At 38.7% G+C, this 27371-nt stretch overlaps 1 protein-coding gene across 1 annotated transcript in view; it reads left to right on the forward strand.

The window, feature by feature from the left end:
- The window catches only part of SLC25A36 (solute carrier family 25 member 36), a 76905-nt gene extending 51245 nt beyond the window's left edge, over window positions 1-25660 (forward strand). The window contains exons 2-7 of the mRNA XM_035888838.1: window positions 3561-3759; window positions 8386-8463; window positions 11262-11362; window positions 18841-18907; window positions 21434-21723; window positions 22349-25660. Of these exons, the coding sequence (XP_035744731.1) occupies window positions 3561-3759; window positions 8386-8463; window positions 11262-11362; window positions 18841-18907; window positions 21434-21723; window positions 22349-22542 (929 nt within the window). The 3' untranslated portion in view covers window positions 22543-25660. The remainder of the gene's footprint in view (window positions 1-3560; window positions 3760-8385; window positions 8464-11261; window positions 11363-18840; window positions 18908-21433; window positions 21724-22348) is intronic.
- The last annotated feature ends 1711 nt before the right edge of the window (window positions 25661-27371 follow it).

Below are 27371 nucleotides of genomic sequence, written 5' to 3' on the forward strand. Positions count from 1 at the left end.
TTGCTAAGCTGGAGCTGGTGGCTGGCTGTTAATGGCCTGCCGGGACTTGGAACACAAAGTAGTAGCAGTCTCTTTCATGGTGTTTCTAGTAGTGTGTTAAATAAGCAAGGCCAGAAATATATCTCTAAGTAAAATACACTGTCACTGATGCTGGTGACAGAACAGCTGGCATGCTTCTTAAAGTTGCTTATTTGTACAGGGTGCATAGTTATAGAATTGTCTCTCTTTGTTTACCTACAGTTTACTGAAGGTTTCTCATAAACAGATTTTTGTCAAGCCTTGCAGTGTTTATCTTAAAGTTCAAGTGAACTAGAGAAATCAGTGTAGTTCCTGGGTTATGATTTCATTCACTGGTTCAGTTCAAACTCAGTGGAGCTTGTGACTACTGAGCAAGGTTTGGTTCCTTGATATTTGGGAAGTTCTTTCACTCCTTCAATGCCAGATGCTTTCCCTATTATATGGGTCTTTCTGAGGGCTGAGAGAGTGAGGTATTACATTTTTATAGAAGTGGAAATTGCGGGTTTTGCAAGGACTTGTTTGTGAGCAATACAGAACCATGTAGTACTATCAAATTTCTTTCTCTGCTTTCTGCTTGAGATCTTGAAGATAGGGGACAGGAGAATTTTAATCCAAACTATCAGTAGTTAGTGGAAGGCATTCAAAGTATTCTCAGTTTCAGTTGAGACAGTTAAACTGTTTAAAGAAAAACAAAAAAAAATCCCAAACAAACCACCCAACAACACAATGGTAAGAAACTTCCAAGAGTGCTGATTACTTGAAATTACATGAATGGCTGAATATGGTGCAGGTAAAGGGTGTGCAGTTCTTAAAGGGATGTAGGTGATCTGCTTCCTTATGATGCATGTTAAAATAGTGCTGGCTGCTGTCATATCAGCCGTTTATCACTGAACAATGCTTGCTGTAGGCAGATGTAAAAAGAAAAAGCATTCAGTAGCTGTGTGTCTGCCCTCTTCCCTAGTAATCTGTTGCTGAATGAAGTATTTCTAACCTATCCACAGTGAATGTCTGACAGAGGTGCTGTTGCAGTCAGGCATCCCTTGTGGTGATCTGGGTGCAGTGTGGGGGACCATGCAGGTTATAAACTCCAGGTCTGTGTTAATCTTCAACTTTGGAAAATTTTTCTAGTGCGACGTAGCTGTGGAGCCAGTAGCATTAAAGGCTCCAAATTCCAAGCCCTGCTGAAGAATGCTGGCCAAGTTTTTTCCTCCTCCTTTCTTCACCCTGCCATAGTATTTGTCATTAATATAAACCATACCACGTGCTTTCTCTGGCTATTACTGTTGCTTGAAAACAAGTCCTTATATAACCTGTTCAAAATCAAATGCAGAAAGATCTCAAAGGCAGTAGGCTTGAAGGGATCAGAAACAGAGGGGTTGCAAGAAAGGAAATAAACTCTAAAGCCAGCTTCCTACATTGCCTGCACAGGCACATTACCATACAGCAGTGTCTGCTGTTGAACTGCAGGAAACGCAGTAACTTGCTGTCTGCCTTGAAGGTCCTCAAGCTCTAAAGCTCCATGTCAGGTTGTTTTGAGAGCTGGCCTACCTGTGGTTCTCATGTGGTATTAATGTCATGAACCTATATGTGTTATAGGCTCCTACTGCTTCCAACACTATCCAAAACAATATTAGTACATCTAGTCTGTCTCTTCCTGCAACACTTATTTTAATGTAGCTTACCATTAGAAGCTTGTTCAGAGATAATTTTAAATATGCTATTCTAAAAGCTGTGTCAGTCTGTTACTGCATGTGTACAGCACACACTGGAAGACTTGTCTTCCATCTTCCTGTGAGAACACTTCTTTCCAGACTGACAAAGAAACTTGATTTCTTTCCTCAATTGAAACTCAGAAGAAAGTAGACTTCAGTCTAATGTTGGAGTTAGGGGTGGGACAAGATGCCTTTAGGCTTAGTAATAGGATACCTCTAGGTCACTAGGTTTAAATGGAGCATTAAGTGAACATCATCAGATATTATCCTACTTTGCAGCTGTTTGGTATTGTCAGTTCAATTCATACAGATTAGTTTTTTAGGATGCAGTGCTCTGCTAACAACTACCATTACTTCTTGTATTCTCTGCAGTAGAAAAGAGTCAACAGAATAAAACCTACCTTCCTATGAAAGTTTATAGGAGATCTTGAGTCTCGGCTATTGCTCCTAATTTGTGCTGAAATCTCCTTTGGGTTTTGGATGACATTATTTAAAAAAATACTGTTGAATGAGTCTTAGAGCTTTTTAAAGGTTTTGTGAGTGTTTAAGCCTCTCATATTGCAACAAAATAGCTGATAACTCTCTGGTCAGAAACAAACACCGGCTCTGGTTATTGCATCAGAGAAGTGAATGCTGGGCCCTTTGAGTTTAGTACGTATTGCATTTGTGTGTTAGTGGATTTCAGACTGAACTGTTAGTAGCATTAATTAATGCCCTAATTTAAGTCTGGGTTTGCTTTTTTGTTTTATTGGGGTTTTTTGTTTTGGTTTTTTAAAAGGTTGCATGTAGTGTCCCAGTCATAGTTTTAAGAAGGGTATTTGGCAAAGTTAAGAATACTGATCTAAGAAAGGGATTGAGGTAAGCCCTCTTTTTGTAATGGTAATGTCGAGGAATTTGGGGTTGTCTTTAGATTTGATATGTTTCCCTTCAGAGGCTGTATATTACTGTAGGAATATACCCACAGATAGGAATGTGGGTATTGATAAACTGGTTATGAACAAATACCAAAAGAATCCCCTGAGCAGAGCTGCTAAAGGCAGTATATTCTTGGCTGTGTTCTGTAGCAGAATGGGAGTAACTCCACTGTCAGCACAAGTCATGCACTGCTTGCCTTTGCTTGCTCACAGAAACAAGTGACAGACTGAAGAAAAATCTGCAAGTCTTCACCTGGTTGGCTACTTAAAACTCTTTTGTCTTACCACGTTCTACTCTACGGTATCTAGTCGGTCTTGCTGTAATGGACAGAACTCAAGAAGCACTCAGAGAATTGTTGCTTTCCTGGAACAATGCCCAAAACACAAATGGAGTTTTGAAGATGTCTTGATAAGTATTTTAATTTTATTAGATTGCCACATGACGGTTGGACTTGATGATCTTAAAGGTCTTTTCCAACCTAGACGATCCTATGACAGTTTTCACCAGTTTTTACATGTAGCCCTGTGTGCATAGTGCACAAATCTTTTCTACCCTTAAGGATTTTTGGCACCTTGTTTGTAGTCAGGAGTGCACTAAACATTCAAAAAAGGTTAAAATTTACCATAAGAAGTTAAACATTTTGGATACTGAGCTGCTTTCCAGAACTGATTTGAACAGCATGTACTGAAGACTGTGCACCTTCACTACTTTGGGAAACTTTTTTTTGTCTGTTTGAATTTTCACTCCAAGTTATGGGGTTAGCAAACTGTCTTAATGGTTTGCTTGCCTTTAAGGGCAAATAACTGCAGCACTGTCACACATGTTCCAGTTGTTTCTTCACCTTTTGCAATTTAACTGTGTTGATTATAACGTTAACTGTATGTGAATGTATACTTCAGTTTCTTTGCAGTTAAGAATATGATGATCCTATTTCTTTCTGCAGATGTGGAGGTACTGTTGGTGCAATTCTGACGTGTCCACTGGAAGTTGTGAAAACACGATTGCAGTCCTCTTCTGTGACTCTCTACATCTCTGAAGTTCATCTCAACACAGTGAATGGTGCTAGTGTCAATCGAGTAACAAGAGTTTCTCCTGGACCTCTCCATTGTTTGAAGTGAGTGTATATGTTACTAGGTTTTTTGTTCATTTTGGGGAGGGAGGAAGAGAGGTGTGTTGGACAAATCCATGTGAAAGATTCAGACTCTTACGTCTGTTGTGATGGTACCGCAACTTTCCATAGTTTGCCTTTTAGCTGTAATTAAGTTTCACAGTCCACAAGTCCTTCATGCTTGAGTTTGTATCTTGAATTAGTCAGAGCATATATACCCTGCACAATTCACAGCTCCAGACTATGTCGCCAAAATGCACTGGGAGCACTGTAACGCTTATGTGCCAGACTCTATTTTCATCCTGAAAAAGTGTTGTTATAAGACTTGTAAACTGTTTTGTGTCCAAGTCATAGATGTTGCTGAATATGGAGGCAAGAAGCCCTGTGAAAATTAACTCGGCTTCTTAGTTTCTCTCAACTTTGACCACTCCATACCATTCCTGCCTTTTGGTGTCTTCTGGTGGATGTGTGACTTTTTTAGAGCTAGTAAGAGATAGGTATGCCAGATTTTGCCATGATCTGGGACGCTTTGTTTGCATAGCACCTCACTTAACAGGGACTGCCTTTCCTCTTCTTGCCACCAGTGTCTGTGATGTTCAGTAGCCAGCAGGAAAATTGTATGGCCACAGTTAAACTGCTAATACAGACCACAGGCAGGGTTCACTTCAGTCTGGAGGACTCAAGCTAGCCAGTTCTGTGGAGGTACCTTCAGTATTTGGGAATGAGGGGAGTTTTCCTCCAGAAAGGACCTGCTACTGCTTCTTATACTAGAAAGAATTTGACAAGACTCAGACCAACTATCTTCTATCCCCACTGAGATTGTAGAGAGCCCCTTCTGGCAGTTGTGGTATAGGATTTAGGCTTAATCTGGTTAGAGGATAGGGTTTGCTTAAATGGAGGTTGTACCAAATAGCTCCTTGAATGGAAGATAGTTCTTACTGTGGAACTTTTGATTTGGAGCCATTTTACATGTAAGAGTCTGATGGGTGAATATGTTGGGAGCAGGTATGTGAGAAGGAAGGGCTCAGATTGTGACAAGGAAGGAGAGCTTCATCCAAAACACTTGCATTATTAGCTTCTTCTGATGGGAGTTGAGCTCTTCAGCTTCTTCCCTGAATGTTTGGTTATAAATTTATCTTCTGTTTAGAAGTGTGTCTGAATGTGAACACATGTTTGTTTCGTATGCCCCTCTGCCAGAAGCTTTCTATGCTTTAAACCCATCCCTAAAACCTAAAATAACTTGGTCTTCCCAGGAAGCAAACTCAGACCGAGGTAGACGTAGTCCATGATGAAATTCATTGGTAGGGCTTGTTTGTTTTGGTCTGCTCAGGTTTTTTTAAAGTCTGCTTCTTAGACATGTTGTTTGTTTATCTGTGATATAAGAATGTGTATCTTCTGCTGCTGTTGTTCTTTGTTTAGATGTGTTTTCTTCCAGGTCAATATCAACCAATTGAGATGCCAAGTAACTTCTCTGGGTTTCAAGTTCTTTAAATACAGTAAACATGAAAAAATCCCAAATGACAAGGCAATGGACTGTGACAATAAAAACATGTAGGTGCAGGACCTAATTACTTGTGGTTAAGTGACTAGGGCTGTTCAGTAGGGAGATCAAACTGGATCCTTCTGTCACTCTCATGCCTTTACTGTCACTTGATATTTTCTGACTCATAGGTGTCAGGGTTTGGTTGCCTCTTCCCATACCAAATTCAGTGCAGTGCTCCAAGGCTCTCAATACTCAGTCTAAAAGCAGGGTGAATCAGGCAAATGATGTCAGAATTTCAGTTAGCTGACTGCTGTGGAATCATTTCTGCATCTTAAGCGTCAACAGGGGTGACTTCAAAGGCATCTCTGTCAGGAAACAGACTCAGAAACATTGGTACAGGTGACTGCATTCTGTGGCAATAAAAGTGAATCCCCTTATTCTTAAACGTCTGTGGTGTATATCATATTGCAGATGCCTCTCATAACTAACCTTGCTGAGTTTAAACCTGAGGTCTTGATAATAGAAAGCTGACTGGCCTCCCAGTGCAGGTTTCCGCATGTGACATAAGCAGGTCAGCCGAGGCCATACGAAGCATTTGTGCTGCTCTTCCAACCATGGATTTGCCATTTACTGCTTTCAATAAACAGTGCAGGCTCTGAGATCTGCTCTTTAATGCAAAAAGTTTGTGTCTTGTTTTCAGTGTAGGCTCTGGAACTCCTCCAGCTGATGTCTGTGAATGCAGAGTCATTAACTACCACCATTGTAAATCCTGCTGCAACCCCTCTCACTTTTTGTCACTGTGTCAAGTCTTGGGACACTATAGGTCCAGAATAAACAAATAGATCTGGTATACTTCACTCCTAAGGCTTTCTTAAGGCACTGAGGTTCCTGCTGCCTTATGTATGTGCATATGTTATGTATGCATATATACAGATGCATAACACATGATGTTGTGGTGGTAGTGTTTTTTAAGTAGTGATTAAGTGGACAAAGATTGTGTTAATTGGGTTCAGCTTTGCTGTAATCTGATGCTGTGCCCATGCTGAGCTCTGGAATATGTAAGATTTTTTTTTTAATAATTCCTTCTGTAAGTGTTAGAAATGCTTTCAGGATGACAGACATGTCTAACTTGTATTTCCAAAGTGCTTTTGAGTATATGTTCAATAGTCCATTTATTGCTGAGGAGCAACGCTACCCACATGGTGAAATCATGCATAATTGTTACGGACACAAAGCTAAGATGTTGCTGGACACCTATGCCAGTGTTCCTAAATAGTGATGGTAGCTGTGCAGAACCACCACTTTATTTTTGCTTAGTGGAAAGAAACGTAAACTTTCAGTTTGATTTAGCAGAACTGTGGTGAATCAGCTGCTGGAAATCAGAATAGGTTAGGAACCTCCTTCAGTGCTATAGATGGCTTTTACCTGTTTGTTCTGATAGTAAATTTCAAACAAAATAGCCATTTATACAAGGGTAGTTTGCTTTATTGAGTAATTGACTTGTTATTAACCTGCATGTCTCTTTGAAGAAGAAATACATAGGAGAGCTATTTGTGTGTATTGGCCAGTGTTTCTAAATCAATAAGCACAAAGTTCTATTTTGCCACATCTAGTGAAGCAGTTAATTCTTAACTTTAAATCTGGTTCTAAAGCAATCGCTAGAGCAATTTGCAGTGATGGGATGCAGATAGTCCTTGTTTCTCCTCCCAAGTCCTATCATACTTTTTAAGATACCGTATCTGATTAGCAACAAGATTATCGGACAGATTGATTTCACTGAAACTGAATATTAATGGATATCCTCTTACTGTGCCAGTGTAGCTTCCTACATAATGGTTTTCAACTCTTTCTAAACCCATAATTATATGGGATAGGCATTCCAAACACTTAAGTACTAGTAATGCCTCATTTGAGGTCTCAGGTCACTGCTCATATACCTGTTTTTCTGTAAATCCTACAGAGGTGGAAGGTGATATCCCCCTGCCACCCAAGCAATCTTTCCAGCACTGTGTTTATAGTGGACCTGGTACCATGAGATGTTAGGGCTGTGCTGTGGCTGTGACTCTTTGCATGGGTTATGCTCCTTTTTCAGTTAATCTCAAAATTAAGTGAGTTACCTTGCATGAGGAGGTAAGGATTGCCTTTTCTGGAATGAGCTGAAAAGGGAAAACCGCTGGCTCCACAGACCAGCAGCAGTGCTTGGGTAGGCGCACACCGGCAGTGGTTCAGAACTGATAGGAGGGAATACCTACCAGCCTCAAGGAGGGGCCACTTCTCACATCAGGGGTTTCAGTTTCCTCTTACCATAGTCAAAATAATCACCATATCTTACTGCAAGAATAAAGCTAAGAATGGGTTCCTAGCTGAATGCTTAGAGGATTTGGATCACTTATTGGGATGGGGAAGGCAGGACTTTGTATCCAAAAGGCTGCTTTTCTCTAACTTTTGATGTGTAACTTAGTGTACTGTTAGGAGTTTTGTTGAATCAGTCCAGGGTAGCACATGCAAAGCCATGTTGAGGTTTCTGTCTTTTTGAGAAGAATAGATAATAGATTGCAGATGATGTCCCTGGGTGGGCACGATAAGCAGTAGAGCTAACATCTTCTTGAGCTGCTCTCGGAAAGCATGTGACTTGTTGTAACTGAGCCTTCTGAAGCCTTCCCCTCTTCCTTTCTTGCCCTTCGCCCCTTGTCCCTACCACCCCAAAGAGTTCCTAAGCATTGGGAGCTAAAGGGTGATGAAAGGAATGCGGAATAGAATCAAATGTTGTCTCCTGAACAATCGACAACCTACAAGAATGTGAACATTTCCGTGCTTGTTATTTTCTCCCTGATAAAAGGACACTTTCTTTTAACTTCATAACGACAGATAACTCCATGTACATAGGTGTTCCTGTCTGAGGTAAATCTGTATTGACTTCTGCATTTAGTTCCTGGATTTCTATGGCATGTCAAGCAACAGTAAAATCTTATTTTATGCTGATTCCAGGAAATGACTGATTTTTTTTTTTTTTTTTTTTTGTGGTCAGCACTGCATTGTCAGTTATTATGAAAGTTTTATGCAGAGTAAAGCTTCAAATGTTATGGTGATCAGTGCCTTCCTTAATTTTGATGTGAATGTTACAGTATTGTCACTTTCTTGTTTTCTAGGATGATCTTGCAAAAGGAAGGTCCTCGTTCTCTGTTTAGAGGGCTGGGTCCTAATTTAGTAGGCGTTGCTCCTTCCAGGTAAATATAAATGTGTAAAATTGAAATAATTTTGATGAAATTTAGGTTGCTGTACATTATTTAATGGATTTAAGGTTTGTTTGAAGCAAGTTTTGCATCTGCAGTTATAAATACTTAATAGCAAATAACTTTTGGTTCCTGGGGTGCTCTCGTTGTCTCAGAAATTGAACCACTTCTGTGCTCCGCAGCTCCAGTCCCACATCCCTGGGGGTATATGCTGTTGTAACACTATTTATGATTGTGAACTATCCATTATGCAGAGTTTTGTCCAGTTAAGAAGGAAAATGCTTAAGGAGTTGCATATGTGAACAAGAAGTTTGTACCTTCGAAAATACAAAGGTAGATTCAGCTTTCAGTTAATCCATCATCTTCAGGAAGTAATTATGTGACTGTAGCCTCAAAACACTAGGTCGTTCTTCCTGAATTCTGGTGAAGCACAGGTTACTGTCCCCGTGCAGTAGGATGCCTGTTCTGAAACTCCAAAAGGGTCAAGACTGGGTGGGATGATACACTGAACAGCTGTCCCAGAGGCAGCAGAACCAGCAGCGGGATAGACTCCAAAGGTTACTGGGGCAGTGTCAAAGAGTGCAGTGGGCGAGGACGTAAATCTGATCTAATTGGCAGTGGTATTGCTGCTGTCAGTTTCTCTGCATAGGCACAAATACCGTAGCTGCTAGGCTTGTGCTGGCAGTCGGAGCGAGGTGCAGATTATGTCAAGACTTTGAATTGATCCTTCATAGGATCCGTCATAACATACAAGTGTTAGCCTAAGTTCAATCAAAAAAATAAGAGAATACCTAAAGAAGAATATGGAAACACAGTTGTGTAAAACTAATATAACTACTTAATCCTCGATGAGGCTATAGTTGTTGTCTGGCCCATTTTTATTCCTTTCTATTCTATTTAAGAGGAGAGTGCAGAGGGAATGTATTCCACAAAGGTTTTATTAGTTTCTTGACTTAGTGCCCTGCTTTCATGTTGGTGTGTTTTTTGGTTTGGGTTTGTTTTTTTTTTTTTTTGTTGGAAGAGAAGACATTCCTGTCTCCTGCACACCCAGTTGAAGAGTATCATAATTTTTTCTGATTTAAGGTCTTTGGATGCTTCTGGAAAATTTTACTAAACTGGACTTCCCATTCAGCATTGATCTGTCTTCTACTTAGGTCTGACGGATGAGGTGTTGTTCTGTAGATCCTCTGCATAAATAAGAGAAAAACAATTCAGGAATTGGAGTACTTCTAATTTAGCAGATGTTTTAAGGAATTGGGAGTACTTGAGGTATTTTCTGATCACTAACTTAGCATTGCTGTTTGGAGAAGCTGAAGTAATTTCAGTAGCTTTCTTTGTTGTTGACACATGTGGGGTATCAGCACTTCCTAATCTGGAGAGGCTGTACTCTTGTTTGATAGTCCAGTCTGGTCTGAAAGTTCAACATTGGTATTACTTTTTTAATAGCAATTTTTATACAGCAATAGATTCCATTTTGTAAGTGACTATCCTCAATGAAAAATATCCTCAGTTGCAAAAAAACTATTTCTTGTCAGTAAATTTTATGTTAAAACTTCTGATTCCTTTACCTTCTTCCCACAAGTGAAATATTTAGCTTGTTTCCCCACCCCACCCTACTAAAAATGTCAACTTGATGTAATGTGTGAAATCTGATAAATAAGCACATCCTCTTTCCCCTCTGGCTGACTCGGTCTTCATCCAGTACTTCATGTCAATTAAGCATTAGCTAAGTGGATTTAACAGCAGCTCTTTGTTTAAATAAGCTGTAGAGAAGCATGTTTCATCATACATCCAGTATACTTAACTGAGTTCAGATTCCATTTTAGAAATTACACCCATGAAGCAAGCACTTTATCTTTTTTATAATAAAGAAAAACATGTTTGCTCAGCTAACAAGGTTAATGTTCTGTTCATGAAAATTTGAGTGTTCATTTTTTCTCTTGTAGAGGGGTGTCTGTAAGTTTAAAAAACCTGAGTTACAATGTTAAATGTGAGGTTTAGATGTGCTTAAAATAAGTTTTCTATCTTTAATGGGTGAAATAAAGCATTTTTCATAGAAGTCAGCATGTCAATGCGATATATTATGTCTAGCTGTGTTCTGATACTAGCTCACAGATTTGAATGTAGTACAAGTTCACAGATTTTTTTGTAGTGCATTCAGAAGAAAAAAAAAACTGTCTATTGTAAATATAGAACTAAAGAAACAAAATGCAGATCCCAGCTTCACAGCTGTTCTAGCATTTAAAATATAAATATTTATAACTACAAGTTACAAAGTATAACCCTAAGTTATCAATATTTACATCTTAAAAGCTAGAATAATATCAACATTAAGTATGCAGTTTGGTTTTAAAAAAAAAAAAGCTACATACTTGCTGGTTCTCCTGAAATTGTAATGTTATTAAATGACATTAAAAACCCATTAGAAAAAATTTGATCTCTTATTGAAGAAATACAGAATACTGTAACTTCAGTTCTCAGCTCAGCAGTGTCTTGCTTCCCTGGCTAAACTTCCTAGTGTCACAAAAATCACTGCGTTATTTCTAATGATCTGTCTTCCCCTCACTAATTGTTTATTGGAGCTGTTGTGGAAGAGAAAATTATAAAGTATCACCTTTTCCCTTTTTTACAATAGTCCCTCTATTTTGCAAGAGTTACTATCCCTTGAGTAGTTTCTGACTGAGGAAGTGACTTGAACCAAGATTATCTTGAGTTAGTGAAGTTAATGGCATTGCTCATAAGGGTATCAACACATAAAATGTAACATAACTTGGATTTTGTTCTCATTTTAGAGCGATATATTTTGCTGCTTACTCAAACTGCAAGGAAAAGTTGAACAATATTTTCAATCCAGATTCTACCCAGGTACACATGATTTCAGCTGGTGTGGCAGGTAAGGTTCTGTAACTTTTTAGCTTCATTCTAGAGTCATATCTGCAAATGAGAGGTGGCAATAAATGTGGAAAAACTGAAACAAGACAGAAAATGTTCAGTGATTGAATGATTTTTTTGTAGTGGTTACCTTCTTTGGCCTCTCATTAAACAAGCTATCTGGAGACTAATGCGTATGAAACTTTGCACTTAGTGTTACTGAAGATCTTTAACTCTGTGTGTGTCAATAGTCTTTTCTAGGAAAACTTGCATGCCTGCTTTTTCAGTTGTAAGTTTGTGAAATGAAAAATGAAAACATTCAAAACAGTATTTTTTTCACTCTGCAAGCTATAACCAACAGTTTGCACTGGACTCTAATGCTTCTTAGTGTTGTTTTTTTTTACCATCACTTTCTGTTACAGCTTTGTATACCTGACTTATTGTCTTTCTGAAATACGCCTGCAGATACTTGTATAAATTATATATAACACTCCCTCCTCCTTTGTTGAAATACCAGTCTGTGTGAAGTTTGCTCTACCACTAAAGTGACATGAAGAGCAGATTTCTGTAGTTTTCATGTATTTTCATCTCCAAAAATAAATTCCTATTTTATATCTGCAGTGGTAACTTCGGTGTATCTTAGCAGCTACCAATATTTGTTGCTTGATTTGTATGTTCTGTCCTTTGGTATCATTAACAAGGGGAGTTAAAGGCAACTGAGCTGAGTTATAGTCATAGACATGTGCTAGGGAAATCAAAACTTGGGCTGGCAACACTTTACCTATTGTTGCCTGTGTCTTTCCTACACAAAACCAAATTTTTAAGTTTTTCTGCATAGGCCACTTCACAGATGAATTCTGACAATTTTATGGTAGCCTGTTGAAGTTTCTAATTCCCGTCAAATTTTACAGCCAGTTTATATAATGTGAGTAATAGCAATCTGGAATGGGCTGCCAAAGGTGATGTCAGAATAATGAATAGGATTAGTTTTCTATTTAATACTTGCTAATAATCTGATACAAATAGATTTTTATATAGCATAGAAAATTTGTGACGTTAGCTTTGTACTTAAACTAATGCTCATCTCTAGCACATGAGAAATGTGATGGCGGTTTTTAATCTTCTGAGATGTAAGAGGAGCAGTCTTAAATGGGAAAAATAAGGTTCTCAGACAATGCAGTATTTTTTTATCACCTGGAAGTGTGTGTTTTATTTGGAGGTGAACAGCATGGGGAATGGGATGGAAGGGGATTTCAGTTAATTGCTCCAGGAAAAATTAATTGTCTTCAGCTCTTTGTCAAGGGGATAAAACATGTCTTTTAAATTGGGGGGGAGGGGGAGAGGTATGGGTAATAGAAACAATTAAGAAACAATTGAAGACAGCTTGTGCTGCAAACAAATAAAGGTTCAGGGTGTTCCTTATCTCTGGAAGTTACTGCCCTCATTCTGTAATGAAAAGAACATTTATGCAACTGTGCTGTAGTGACTTTTCCCAAGTGCTTGCAGGCACAGGCTGTAGTGTGTCAAGGAGTTCTCTGTATCTGCTTATTCACTTGTTTCCCTTCCAGAAGGTTGGTATAATGCATTTGTACTTAGGACTGTGAGAGACTGGGGTAAATGTATATGAGCCTTAATTGCTGTTTGCCTTTTCTACATCTGTATACAAGTTTTAATATTGAACAACTTTTGTGGCTGTTACCTTTCTCACACTTACCTGGTTCTGCAGTTGTTTTTCTAAACCTTATAGCCAATGAAGATGAACGCCCAGTGCAGGTTCACGCTACAGGTCACAGCTTGCTTTCTCTCTTGAAATGTCTTGGCTCTGTATACTACAGACATTCTCTGGAAGACCTTGAAAAGAAGGTTCTTTGACAAATGATTTCTCGAAACTCAGTACTGGCAGTTTTCTGATTTATAAAGGACTGTAGTTAAAAGTAACAGTGCTTTCTTGGGAACGTGCTAACCTTGTTTTTGTAATTCTAATATATTTCAGAACATGCACTTAAACCAGCTATTAACAGTTTTACCTGCAAGGTTTGTATTGCTGTGTGATGCAAATCAACTTAAGGAAATGGCAAAATAACAGGGACAAGATTGAATGTGAGCTCTTAATTGGTGGACTTAAACAGAAGATCACTGTAATAGTTGCTTTGGAACTTAAGATTTCAAAATTGGCAAGGTGGATAAACACTTCTAATAAATAGCCAGCAATAATCAGTATTGATTTTTTTTCTTTTGCAGCTGCCATTGGTTTCAGTAAGGAATTGAGTAACTCAGTCTTAAATGAGGAGGTTTTTTTGTTTGAATATGACCTTTCTGTTACATAAAGGCTTCTAATACTTAATGAGCATGAGGTGGTGTTTGCACTTGCAATGTTTTTCCTGTAGGTTGCAGAATACAATAATGATGCAAAAATACTATTTAAAAAAAACCAAATCTGTAACTTACTGTTTTGTGAAAGTACTGTAAGTAGTGAACTTTAGTCAACTTTGATACAAGCAAACAGTATTCAATGTTAATACCTAAGTATCTCAGGCTAGACTGATGTCATTGTTAAATAAGGATTATTTTATACACATGGCATTTTTGGGAGCGAGAAACTGAGGTATGGTATTTTAAGCATTTTTGTTTGGTTTTAGGCCTAATTCTTCCTTCTCAAGATAAAACATGTTTTTGATTTTATTAAGATTTTTTTTTAGCAAGTTTGTTTTATCCCAAGAAGGATGAATTATGCTACATAGTAGTAACTGATGCCTTATGCAATTAGAAATTAATGTTTTTCTGTTGCTGTGTGCTAGCTTCCAGCATATAATTCACAACATCTTCACACCTAAAATATCTGTGTATTGACATGAAGTACTCGACAATCTTTTTTGCTTGCTACTCGGCAGATCACGTGGTTCTCTTTTTGCAAACTTGGAGAATGAATACTGAGGCATACTGCAAGAATGAGAGCGATTGCTTGTGTGAAGAGAGTTTTATCTCTGTACATTTGAAAGTTAGGCTAAGTTCTCACATTCAGTATAGTCTCTGCCTTCTCACTGCACTTACTCAGCTTCTTTTGCCACAGAGAATAAAAACTGTAGAGAACTGAATGAGATACTTGATTCCTGTATGGCTTCCTGATTTGCCTTTTTGATGATTCATAGCCTCATTCAGACAACATGGTTGCAAATCTGCTGTGCAAAACTACTTTGCCTTGTATGCTATTGCTGTTCTTTCTAGAATTCTACTGGCAAACCAACCCAAATGTAGATTATTTTTTTAATTAAAAAAAAATTGGGACCACTTTATTACTTACAGAGATACCATACTTTTGTAATTTTTTAGTAGCATATGCACAGTTACTTAATACCAAATAAAATGCATATTTAGTTCATTGATTACTGATACTAGAAAGTTTGATTTCATAAGGCATCTATCTTGCTTTTTCAGTCCTAAGACAAGGCTAGCTTTCCGAAATGATATTTGGGAGGGAGTGGGGAAGGAGGAGGGTTCACTTGTAAATTTGATATATAGGTAAGTATTTGGAGCTATAAAATTGAACTGCTGCAAATGAGCAGAAATTTCAGTACTCAGTGCATTTTACACAACTATTTTAATATCTGTGGCCTGTTCTGATTATTTTTCTTTCTTTTTTTCCTAAACTTTTACCTGAAAAGAGTTAGATCTCACAATAACTAATTCACAAATCCTTCCAATGGGATTCGATTTGTACACATGTGTCTGATGAGGTCACTGCTTGTTGTTATGATACAGAAAAGCCTGTGTCTATTTTAGGCATTTACTGTACATTTCTCCCGTGAAAAGAGTGAGATCGTGTCATCTCATGCTCCCCATCCGCAGGTCACTTCCTGCAGAAATATGGACTAACTTAAACCTCGTGAGTACTGAACTGAGCGTCTCTTGCAGCCTCTAGTGTAAGAACCACACATTGGGTTTGTAATATCTATTAAATAAACAAAATAAGGGGAATTCACTTTCATTATCTTGAACTCAGATGTTGTGCACTGTGCAAAGACATCACTTCTCCTTAACTCTGTTAAGAGTTATTTTTTTTCTGCGCAGTTCAGGGAAAGGTGGAAATACCTTTCACTGACAGCTGCTACTTTACTTAGCTCTGGCTAATTGGAAGTCCCTATTGGGTTAAACAAGGTCTTTTGGTTTTTTTCAGTGTCCCAGAGCTGCCTTTAAAATCCTGCAGCTGATATTCTGTGTTGTCACATTATTTCAAAGACCTCTTTTCTTTTTCTTTTTTAATATGTATATAATCTCCTTTCTGTCTCTTTCTGTTTTCTCTTTTGGTTTGTTTTTATTTTACTACTTTGGATTTTTAATTCAGCATTCCATATTCACATGCGTCTGTATCAATTACATTGGCTTGTAGACTAAAAAAAAAAAACAAAACAACCCTAACCTTTGAAATATGATGCATAATAGGAATACCTGGGATCTTACCTGTCAGTAGCTGGTATAGCTGAAAAAGTAGATTGAGATAATTCTTTCCATCTGAAACTGGGAAACAATTTCATACATAGAAAAGTACAGGAGTTTCTGGTATTGCCAAATTGATCTACACTTACAATGAATCTGGAATCTTTCTTGAGGATGCAACACGTTGATAAGCATTGTAAACCATTATAAAGTTCACTGAGATGTCTAGAAAGAAAAAAAGGAAACAATTGGTAGAGCTTCACAGTAGTTGTTAAAGGCCCCCCACCTTTATATGTTAACAAGTGCTTTTCCTACAGATTTTCTGTATTTAGAAAGAGAAGCTTATCTTATCAAAGATCCCAAATGGTATGTTTCAGAGTGCTTTCCTTGGTGTCAGCATCATTAGACTCTTAATTTATTTTTCTCCTTCCACTAACTTTATTTGCTACATTACCTGTAAGAATTGAGCTGTAGTTGTTTCCTCTTGAAAGCTGTATTATTGAAGGCTCTTTGATTTGAAAGCTTTGGGTCAAAGTGTCGTGCAAGTTAGGTTTGTGACAGCCCTAGGGGAAAAAAATTGGTGGTGCTGCTAAGTGTCTGATCCTACTGTTAGGGCTGCTATACTTGAATAATGTTTAGAGCAACCCGGGGAGTGCAAGTTCGGACAGAATAGGCTGTGTCCTGTGCCAACTGCCCTTCACTGGCAATTTCCACTGTACTCTTCCCAGCCTGCCTAGAAGTATCGGGCTGCTGCTGTGGGTGAATACAGTCGCTCCTGCCACTCGGACAGCGCCTTTGATCTCTCCTACGTGTTTCCTGTTCCAGATTTAGGATCTGCAGAGACAATGTTTTTGGGTAGAATAGGAAGGAGAAAGGGCTGAGCAGGTAATGCTGTAACATATAGTCCAGGAGTAATAAAATTCCAAAGCATGCAACTTAAATAGGAATGCAAAAGATGTTTTTGGTCTTGTTCACTTCTAATTAAGAGCTAGGAGAGACTTAAGAACACATTTTGGTTTTTAGAGAGAAGTCTTTCCTGGAAAATGTGTTGGTAGGGGAAGTTAGTAACTTTTCCCCACTTTATTTCCAAGCCTTTGTTGCAGTCCTGTGCATTGCTAGTGCCCTTCACCCTTCACTGTGCTATAGATATGGAAAGATTCTGAAGTAAAAGAAAATTAAAGCTTTCTTAGTACTAGTATAAAGAAATAAAAAATGCAAAAACAATGTTTCCTTTCAGTTCAGTTCAACCCAGGGTCAAGTGCTGTTCGGATCAGTGGAGTTTCTGTGCAATTAAGTGACAGGTCAGAAGGACTCTCGCTAGTTGAACTGCAGAGCCTTTTTTGCGTATGTAGTAGGTCTTAAACATCCCATGCCTTCTTAAGGGTTATGGCAGAGTAGTTCCCTGATGCTTTTAGTTTTTATGTAATTATTTACCTACATGAAGTGCAGATATAAACCACTTTTGTCTTGTTACAGTTTCACTGCATCATACGAAAGGCTATATATGTACCTAGACAGAGAAAAAGAGTAGTGTGTCAAAAAAAAACAACCCCAAACCTTCATTACCTGTCACAGGAAGTTATTTAGTTAAGAGGTTTGAGTCAGTTTAAAAATCTATTTAATCAAAAGATTAAAATCTCTTATGTTTTGCTATTTTGGCACAGAAATACAGCTAAATCTCAGTAGCTGGTCAACCTTGTAGTTTGTCCTTAGAACTGTAACTAGAAGTCAACCTATTTAAGATTTGGGGTGGGGTAGAATAAACCTTAAAACAGTTAAGATCCCCTGGCATTTCTCTGAGTATTGCAGTCATAGATTGTGATTGAACAGAAGTAACATGTATGCAAGCAGTTCTGCTAAATATATCTATGTAAGCTGTTAACAATGTCCATAAACAAGCTTGTCAATAGCCTGTTCATTGTATAAGTATTGTGCACCAGATATGCACTGAGCAAGGTAACTCTCTGTTGCTTTCCCACAACCCCAGTCCATTCCCTGGCAGGAGGGCAGCATGTCTTTGTAGTGATATACAAGTGATGTGTGTCACTTAGAAAGCAAGTGTCTAAATTTATCATCTCTTGCCTGGCCATGTTCCAGCTTTTCCCTTTTCCTCTTCTCTCCTGCAGACATGACACCTCATTTATGGTGCATGTGTGGTATTACAACTCTAGATGGTTTTTTATTTTACTTTTTTTTTCAGAGCTGCCTTTCACTCTGCTCTTTTTCTCTCCACAGTTGTGCAGAAGTAAGAGTAATTCTTACTTCTTTTCTTTATTTTTTTTTTCAAATTTGTTTCCTTTTCTCTTTTTCTTCCTTTTCTTTTTCTTTAGTGGACTGAAAATCAAAGCTTTAACCCTTAGCCCTTATGCAAGCCTGAATAGTTGCTGTCTGTCTATATAGTTAGAAGTCATACTATTTACTTTAACGATTTAAACACTCATTTGCTTGTAAAAGTATTCCGAGGCCAACCAACAATCTCTGCTTTGAATACTAAATAAAACATTAGCACTCAAAGTTAACTGCTCTTTATAGTTCAGTATTAAAAGGTCTCTTGACTTACTGTAATACACGCTTTTTAACTGCACCAAAAGTAGTATTTATTCAGTCTGCATGCTTTTAAACTCGGATTGTATTTCAGGTAGCAAATTAAATTGACACGCTGTTTTGTACCATCTCAAATTGCTCTACCTGTAACGCATTCTTATTGACTTATTTGTCAAATTGGCTAGTATGAGTCTAGCTAGCTTTGCTGTTCTGTGGTGTCAAAACAGGGTTGATGTGATTAGGTAGGCAGAGAAATTTACACAATTGGGCTTTTTTTTATATGGGGCGTCTCTTGCTAAGTATCAGACCTACTCAATATTAATGTAAAACTAAAATAAGCTAAATGTTTATTGGCTGTATGGATTCATAAAATATCAGTAAAGGGCTACAATGGGTACTTTCTAAAAATCAGTATAGTCCGAGTTTTTGCATCCACTGTTGCCTTACTGTGTGCGTTTCGAACTTAGATGCAGTTGCTCTTGTGATACTATCACATCTAACTTTTCTTTTTAAATATTTTAGGTTTTACTGCGATCACAACAACTAATCCCATTTGGCTAGTAAAGACGCGGTTACAGCTTGATGCAAGGTATGGGAAATCTGGCTGCTGTGATAAGATTTTGCTTAAATATTGTAATCTGTTCTGCATCCCAAAATGGAATTCTTTAAATATCCAACACTTTGAATTAGAAAGATGCTGATCTATCGATGAGTTACACGATCATTTTTCTCTATTTTAATCTCTGCATTCTGAGGTGTACTTGAGGCCCTATAGTAGACTGGTCAGCAAATTTGGAATGAATTACAAGGTTAACAGTCTCATTAGAGTAATGTTGTGCCAACCATATGCTTACATTTTTCCTTCAGTAGTACATTCTCGGTTTTTAGCTAAATGTTCCTGAAATAAAGATTTAAGTATCTTAGCAAAAGTTCAGAAAAAATGCCTGAAACATCCTGGATTTCATTTTTTACATACAATGAACTCTAGCCTACAAAAAGGGGAAGCTGCTGTCTTGGATCGAAACGGGAACTGTCCTAATGCAGGGTAGTCAATAGAAGCTGTTTGGACTTACTACAGAATCGCTTACTAAAATTGCTTATAATGACACTTCATGTAAACAGGGAGGAAGAAAGACTTTTTATTCCTATCTATTTAAAACTGTAGGGAGGGGCTGGTATGATACAAGTGTCTCAGTGCAACTGTCTTGTTCAGTTTATAGGCTTTTTTACTGAAAACTTAGCATGCAATATAAAATTCTTCAGCTATCCTAAATACATTAATGAGCCACATATATCTACTTTGGAGATCTGTTGGACTTTCTGTATTCAGTGCATATTAGCATTTTTCTTCCTAGCAGGCATATTGTCAGCTGCAAGGTGCCCATTTTAAATACATCCCAGAACTAGTTTGATGGTGAGATTTTTTTTTTGTGATGCTATGGTATGATTGGGGTGTTAATTTTGTAATTCCAAGGGGATTTTGGTGCTATGTGCAACCTGATGGCATCTGGTACCTCTTCCTGTTTTTTACTGATAATCTGTTAAATTACTTAAACTATAGGGCTTTAAGGGAATTAGGAAAAACTATGGATTTCTTGTGCACGTTATCTCTGTACTTTATATCAAGCACATTGTTCATGTGGGAGACCTGGAGGAGGATCTTCTAAGTTTGTGTAGGACACTGCAATTACACAGGCTAGTCTAGCACATAACGCATTCTTGGCTCTTCTAATTCAGTTGTTATTAGAGGCATAAAAACACTTGGTCTGGGGATTATACTGGCCTGATCTTGTTTCTGTTAAAGTTCTCGAAAATCCCTCTGATCCCAGTAACAGCTGGAGAAGGCATGTGTTTTGTTTCCAAAGTGGAATTGCTTTGGCCTTCAAGACTGTCAGAAGAACAAACTCTTACAGCAGTCTGTGTCAGTGCACCTGCCCAGGTATACCAGGGACATACGGGGACCTGGGAGCCCCTGGAGCTGCAGCAGTAGGTCCAGCTGCTCTTCTCACCAGTTTTCCTTTGACTTTTCTCTTGCCTGTCAGCAAATCAGTGCCAGCCCCCTGGTTCTCAGCAGCATCTGCCACCTAGCTTACTTTTAAGATCTGATTCGCAGCAATGTGTGTCCATTCTTTCTCTGAATTGTGCTTGGTACCTTGTTTCCTTGCTCTCTGACATTGCAGGTTCAAACCATCAGGACTTAAATTCTGCCATCTAGTGGTGCCTCATTCTATTTGCATAATAGCTGCTGCCACTGTCTCTGTATCCATGAGTTACTGTAAATTCTTAACAGGGTTATTTGCTGTTTTATTCTGTGACTTGCTCACTAAGGAGACCTCTGCTGGCAGAATCTGTATGCTTCAAGTGCCTGCACTTGCTGCTCCAATGAAGCATGTTTTATGCAGTGTTGTTGGTTTTCCATAGCTGCGTACAGTATGCTAAGTATTTCAAGATGCACAACTTCAGTAAGCAAGCTAAAAATTGGGAGAAAGACTTTATTTACCAAATACTGCTTGATACAGTCATGTCTCACGAGCATTTTCCTTGACATCAGCAGTGGCTTAGTTGAATCAAATAATAGCCCACCTGTGTTATGTTGGTTGGTACCCTCTCTGTGTATATGCTAGTTGTTTGATGATAGCTGTGGTGCTGTGGCCTGCTGTTTGAACTCTTAGCCACTGTAATTACTGTGCTATGGAGCTGTTTGAGGCAAAATTTGGGGGAAATCCATTCTCATTATGCAGAAGAAAGTGGTCATTTTTTTCATGAGTCACTGACATTGACAGCTCATTCAGGGCTCTGTTTTCAAGCAACTTAGTTCTTTATTCTGTAGGACTTGGACAGCCTAGAGCTGTTCAACTTGTCTACGTGATACTTTTTAGTCACCATATGAAGTTTGCCTCGGCTTCAGTGTAATGCTTTACCTGCGATTAGTGCTGAAGGCCTTTGAGACTTTCACTTCAAGTTCCATGTGTTCTTAAATGTATCTGAATTGGAGCCCCTCAGCATCCCTGTGAGATGTTTCCCAAGGCCTCTTGTCACTCAAGCAGAACTGTTTAATTATTTTCTGATCTCAAGTTGCACCAGCTTCACGTCTGTCTTCTTCTCTCCTTTTTAGGAATCGTGGAGAAAAGCGAATGAGTGCTTTTGAATGTGTCCGAAAAGTTTACCGATCAGATGGTATTAAAGGCTTTTACAGAGGAATGTCGGCATCCTACGCAGGCATATCTGAGACTGTTATTCATTTTGTTATTTATGAGAGTATTAAAAGAAAACTACTGGAGTATAAGACTGCTTCTGCATTGGACCATGAGGATGAATCGGCAAAAGAGGCTTCGGACTTTGTTGGAATGATGATGGCTGCTGCCACTTCCAAAACTTGTGCAACATCAATAGCATATCCCCATGGTAAGTGGGGCATGTACAGCTGAGAGCCTGAATCAAATTGGTCAGAGGGAGTCTCTTCAGTGGTATTTGTAGCAGACTTGATCAAGAGCTATTTCTTTGTCTAAAGCTTTTCACGTCAGTTTCAGTGAGTCAACATGAGTATAGTATTCAGAAATGGAAGTATTTTTAAGTGAATATCTAGCATTGCCTCTCTTTAAGCAATGTTTATTTTTACAAAGGATTTGCCAGATTATGTCCCAAAGTACTTAAGGAGAAGGTCCTCTTTCACTTGGAATCTTTCTATGTACTTAGCAATTCACATAATTTGCCAGCAACTTCTTCTCCCCTTCCTGCAAAAACAGGCTGTCTAGTTTTGTTTTCAATTGCACTTAATTTTCCTGCAAAGTAGTTGTGTGTGTGTTAAGTTTGTTAATGGATTGAGTACTTCATTAGCGGCAGCCGCTAGGCTAGAATGTAAGCTCAAACAACAGTCCTCTTCTGGATTTTAACTAAGCAAATGAACTTTCCTTGCTCAGTTAAATCTCTAATACTGTTGAAAATTTAACTTTTTTCCTCTTACACGTACAAGTTTGCTTCTCTGTCTGAAAAGTGGTGAATGTAACCACATGTGGTTTTCTTTGTACAGAGGTTGTACGAACAAGACTAAGAGAAGAGGGAACAAAATACAGATCTTTCTTCCAGACACTGTCTTTGCTTGTGCGAGAAGAAGGGTATGGATCCCTCTACCGAGGTTTAACTACACATCTGATCAGACAGATTCCAAACACGGCTATCATGATGTCAACCTATGAAGTGGTAGTCTACTTGCTTGATGGATAGCAGCATGGCAAGGTGTTCTAGAAGGTGGAAGATTGAAGGACTGGAGTGGACCACTGAATGTCAATGCCGGTGTGGTGGGCAAAAGGAAAGTTATATCAGGAACGTGCAGCTATGGACAAAACAGAAGGTTGATTGTGGGCAACTATGAATAATTTTGCTGCCTTATTGTATGGTCTCCTGGCAATGTGACAAATGGGAACTGCCCCTTAGGGAATGCCTTTACGCATCTCTCAATTAAAAATGGTTACAATCTTTTCAACTGTTAATCTAGACAAGGCCATTCAGTCATCTTCAGAGTCCTCATGGGTGAGGGAGGGGGCATAAAATATATTGGGCAGCTTTATTCACTTCTCTTAGTGAATGCTCTCAACTGCATCCTTTTTGTTGTGTTTTACCGCACAGTAACCTGTTGGAAGAATGGGGGAGACGGTACTTTCATACCTTTCCATACCTGAAATTCCCATTCAGTTGCTCTGAAGATTCATAAAGAGACTGAGGTAGTATTCAGTGTGTGAAGTTTTCCATGTGGCTACCTCAAGACAAAATATGGCGCAGGGACCCAGAACAGAGTTATTTCTTCACTGCAAAAGGTGATACTTGCTTGGTTTTTTGTTTTGTTTTGTTTTTTTTTGAAGTTGGAGCAGTGTGGTAGGTCAGTGAGAGAGGATCAGATTGTTGAACTCTTGAGGTTATCAATCTGTTAATACTGGTGTATGTGGATTTCTAGTTCTGCTGCATCACCCTTTTTCTTTTCTGGAACTTTCCTTCCTTAAGTAAGAGACCTATGAAACATTCTCCTATATAATCAGTTTTCCTTGCCAACCTGTCACCTCCCTCACACACCTAAGGAGGAGCTTGCTGAATGCTACTTTATAGCCTTTTTAAGGATTCGTAATGTGACGAGAAATCTCAACTAGTCCGGTCTACCGTTTGGGAAGACAGGATTCACTCACATAGTTTCGTGCTACCTAAGAACAAACTGTATTACCCTGAAATATCTGGCAAATCCTGACTTGGATTACCAGTATCTGTATTGGAGTACAGGGGGAGAACGCATGTCACCATGGCTGAGGCAAGCAGAAAGCAGAACAGTTGAAGTTGATGGATCTTTTCAGTGCAGACAGTCTCTGTGCAGAATGATGGAGAAAATAGTGATTGAGATTTTCTTGTAAGCACTCCCCTTGATGATCGCTATATCACCTCTTCCAATGTGAGCCTGTGTACTGAACTCAGCTGACAATATAACCTTGTCCTCCAAATTGTCTGAATACTCAGGCATTGTTTTTGTTGTTCTGTAAGCCAATTGCAAAACAGCAGTGAGGCTTAGCTAGTTTATTCTGTCATAATATACACGGTTTTCCAAAACTACACAGCTGGGAGCATCAAAATCAGAAGCTTAATGTTACAAAAACTTGTACAGCTTTCCAAACAGGAATCTCTTATTTGCACCATGAGTACTTCTCAGTCTGCATCCATGATCCTTATGAGGCAGATGGCCATTATAAATTGAGGGCAATAGCTTTCTGCGTATAAATGCTGCTACACTGGTGTGGACGGAACTGCCCTATCAACTCTTCCAGTGTGGTACTTCAGTACACTTGAACTGTGCATTGTGTGCAATGGCTTTATTGTATGAATGACTCCTTATGCACTTTGTGGCCTTCTTATGGCTTGTGACTTTTCTTCCTTTTACTGGTTATCTATAGTCAAACTGTGTTCAAAACATGCAGTTTGGTTTTAAAGAAAGCATGTGGTTTGATTTCCATGTGAGCTGTGCAGGATAAAACATTTTATGTTGTAGATCCATAGCATCTCTGTTGCAGTAGTTCTGTAGGCTGTATGTAAAAGCCTGAAGCTTACGGAACAATGTCTGGGTTTTTCTCATTTGCTCTCCTTTATTTTGCCCCTTGTCATGTTCTCCACACAGTATTTGAGTACTTCATGTAATTCTCTGTACTAATTGCTCATCCTTTTAAAAGCCACCTATAGTATGTACAGCGACCTTGCCGTAGAGCCTTAGCTGTATGGTCTTCCTTCTCCTTGGAAAATGTTGTCTTACCTTTTTAAAGGCAGGGATAGTGTGGTCTGTTGTATGACCAAAGGTCAACTTGAGTGTTTTAAAGTAGTGAGGGGAGTGCTTAAATGTGTGTTCTGAAGTGGGCTGCTTCTAGTGATCTCCCTAGGAGAAGTCTGGAGTATTCGTGACTCTGACCTAAGCCTTGCTGTGATGCCATTGTTCAGATAGCTAAGTACAGGAACAGCTATGTGCTGTAACTTTTGTTCTGTAGAAAGTGGATTACTCTTCAGGCTATCCAGATTATTCAGTCACAGCCAAAATTTGAATTAGCAAAGACAGTATTCAGCTTTGGAATTAATGAAGACAATTAATGTTTGGCTTAGCCTAGGCTTCACGAGAGTTACTCCCCCCTGTTTATTGGACATGTTCTCCCTTGGTTGTACGGTCATCTCCCATTAATTCACTGGGTACCATGTGTGTGCCTTGTCTGGGTGAGAACAGATCCCCTGGAGGTGCTAAGTAGAAAATGTTAACAAGGACAATTCAGTATGGGAGACAACAGCTAAAAAATAGACAATCAGCTTCTTATTACACCTCTTCAGTAGGTGTTTAAGCAAGGTTTTAAACTTCAGGGGTGATCTTTTTGGCTTGCTTCACATAACAGACATAAATCCAAAGTTTCTCGGGATTTTTTTTGTTATTTTTAAACTACTGGTACATACAAAATTACCTCTGAAATACTTCCCAAAGATCTTTAAATTATTTACATAGTTTTCTTGATTTTATTTTTTTTAGTATAAAAACTGAAAGGGAGAAAGAACATGCTACATGAGGTAATATCCTTAACTACGGAACTGAAAGGAGTGCATTTAAAGTCTCTTGTAACTTAGTTGGTCATCTTGATTTATATTTGAATGTCGTCTATCTGTCACGCTCTTCTGTGCTAGTGGTAAAGGTCTTGGACGTCTGAAAAATTCGGTAATTAATTAGTTTCCTCGTATTTCCCTTGCCTAGATGAAACGCAAGTGTTTTGGCAAGCTGTTCAGCTGGCAGCCCGTTGGGTTTGGGAGAGGCTGTGGGGCCTGCAGTGTCCGGAGGGATGCAGCCACATTTCACGGCACCTCTGTTCCCCATCCAGTCCCTGTAGTGCATGTGAAGCCAGGCGAGGAGGTGTGTGCCGCAGGGCTGAGCCCAGCCCTCAAACCCTGCCCAACAGATCTGCTGTTCTGTCCCGATTTCTGATCTGCCAGCCTGTGTGGGTCTAAGTAGGTTTACAGTAGGGATTTATGGAGTTCTTTGGTTACTTTATTTGTAACTGAAACATCAACCTGCCCACTTGTATATTGACATTGCACCTATCTAGTTCCCTGTTTACATAATGCACTCCATATATTTCCTTTCTGATTAAGATGTTTTGCTAATGACAGTTTCTGCTGTTCTGGTTTTGTTCTTATAATTTGTAACATTCCTCAGACTGTAGCATTAAAAAAAAAAAAGATGCTTCCAGAGACAAAAGCTTGGAGAGCCTTTATAAATGTTGCTTCCTGTTTGAACTGTTTTAAATTCAGAAAACAAGCTGAAGACTGAAGTGTGTCTAGGTAAATGTGTTACTTTTTTCAACTTTTCTGTCTGTTAAGACTCAATTATGTAAGTTTTCAGCTCTATTTAAGAGAGTCTGCCTACCCTGCATATGTGAACGGAATTATGCCCTCAGAGTCATAGGTAAACACTCACAAATGACAGTTTGAGAATACTTCAGTGCTCATGTGAGGTTTGCTGTTATTCTTGCATACATGTAGTTGGCTGTAAACTATGTGCATTTACTCTGTATTTATATAGTTAACTTTTTTGTTTGGATTGCTTTAAACCTCAAAGCAAATTAAAATTATGTGCTTCTATACAAATGTTGCCTTCTGTGCTAAACTGTACACTATTTTTAACCTTTTAATTTTTTTATTATTGATATATACCAGTGCCTGGACAGTTGTGATTAAAAATGAGCAATTCATTAGGAGAGCCCGGTGAATTATTTTATCTTGTGCCATTTTATAGTGGCTGGAAATAAGCTATCTGTATTGTACCTGTAATGTTACTTTTGGAGGGGTTCATGGATGACTTAAACTAGTTGGATGTGTTCTTGCAGTTGGATTTGAATACTGTTACCTCTGCAGAACTAAGTGTTGCTGTCTGTCAACTGAGATTGAGTAACTAGTGATCAGAAAACTCGTGTCCATTTAAAGTGCCAGCTGGCACAAACTGCTGCTGACAAAAATGAAGTACGGTAATTCCTTAAAATGTTCAGAATTAATTGCATGTGCAGTTATAACCAAGTCCTTGAATCTGAAACTTTTATTAGATACAGTTTCTCTTAACAGTGGGTGTTTGATCTGAAGTCTGTCCTCAGAAATCATTCTGCAAATGTATACGTAGGTTTTGGTTGGTGGTGATTGTGTGCTGCATTTTGGTTTGGGTTTTTTTTCCCCCCTCAGTGTGTGTTCTGGAACTGAATCCTTTGCAGCCTTTAACATGGAGTCAGGCTTGATGCCTGTCTCCAATTTGATTCTTTCAGCTACGCAGAAAATTTCAAAACTTGCATTAAAACAGCACATCTGTGATAACTACTTTTTCTTTTCTTTCAGTAGCTGTTAATGTGACCTGACCTACTTTGCTGTGCTTCGAAGACTTTCTAGCTTCCAGGTCAGCCAGGCTTAGAGGTGACTGGTCTTCTGGAATCAATACAAGCAACCAGTGTGCTTATCCCTGACACATCTGGAATTATGCCTCTAATTGGCATAATTGCAATTGTCTGTAA

The sequence above is a fragment of the Egretta garzetta genome, unplaced genomic scaffold (genome assembly GCF_000687185.1).
Source record: "Egretta garzetta isolate BGI_Z169 unplaced genomic scaffold, ASM68718v1 scaffold161, whole genome shotgun sequence".
NCBI lineage: Eukaryota > Metazoa > Chordata > Aves > Pelecaniformes > Ardeidae > Egretta > Egretta garzetta.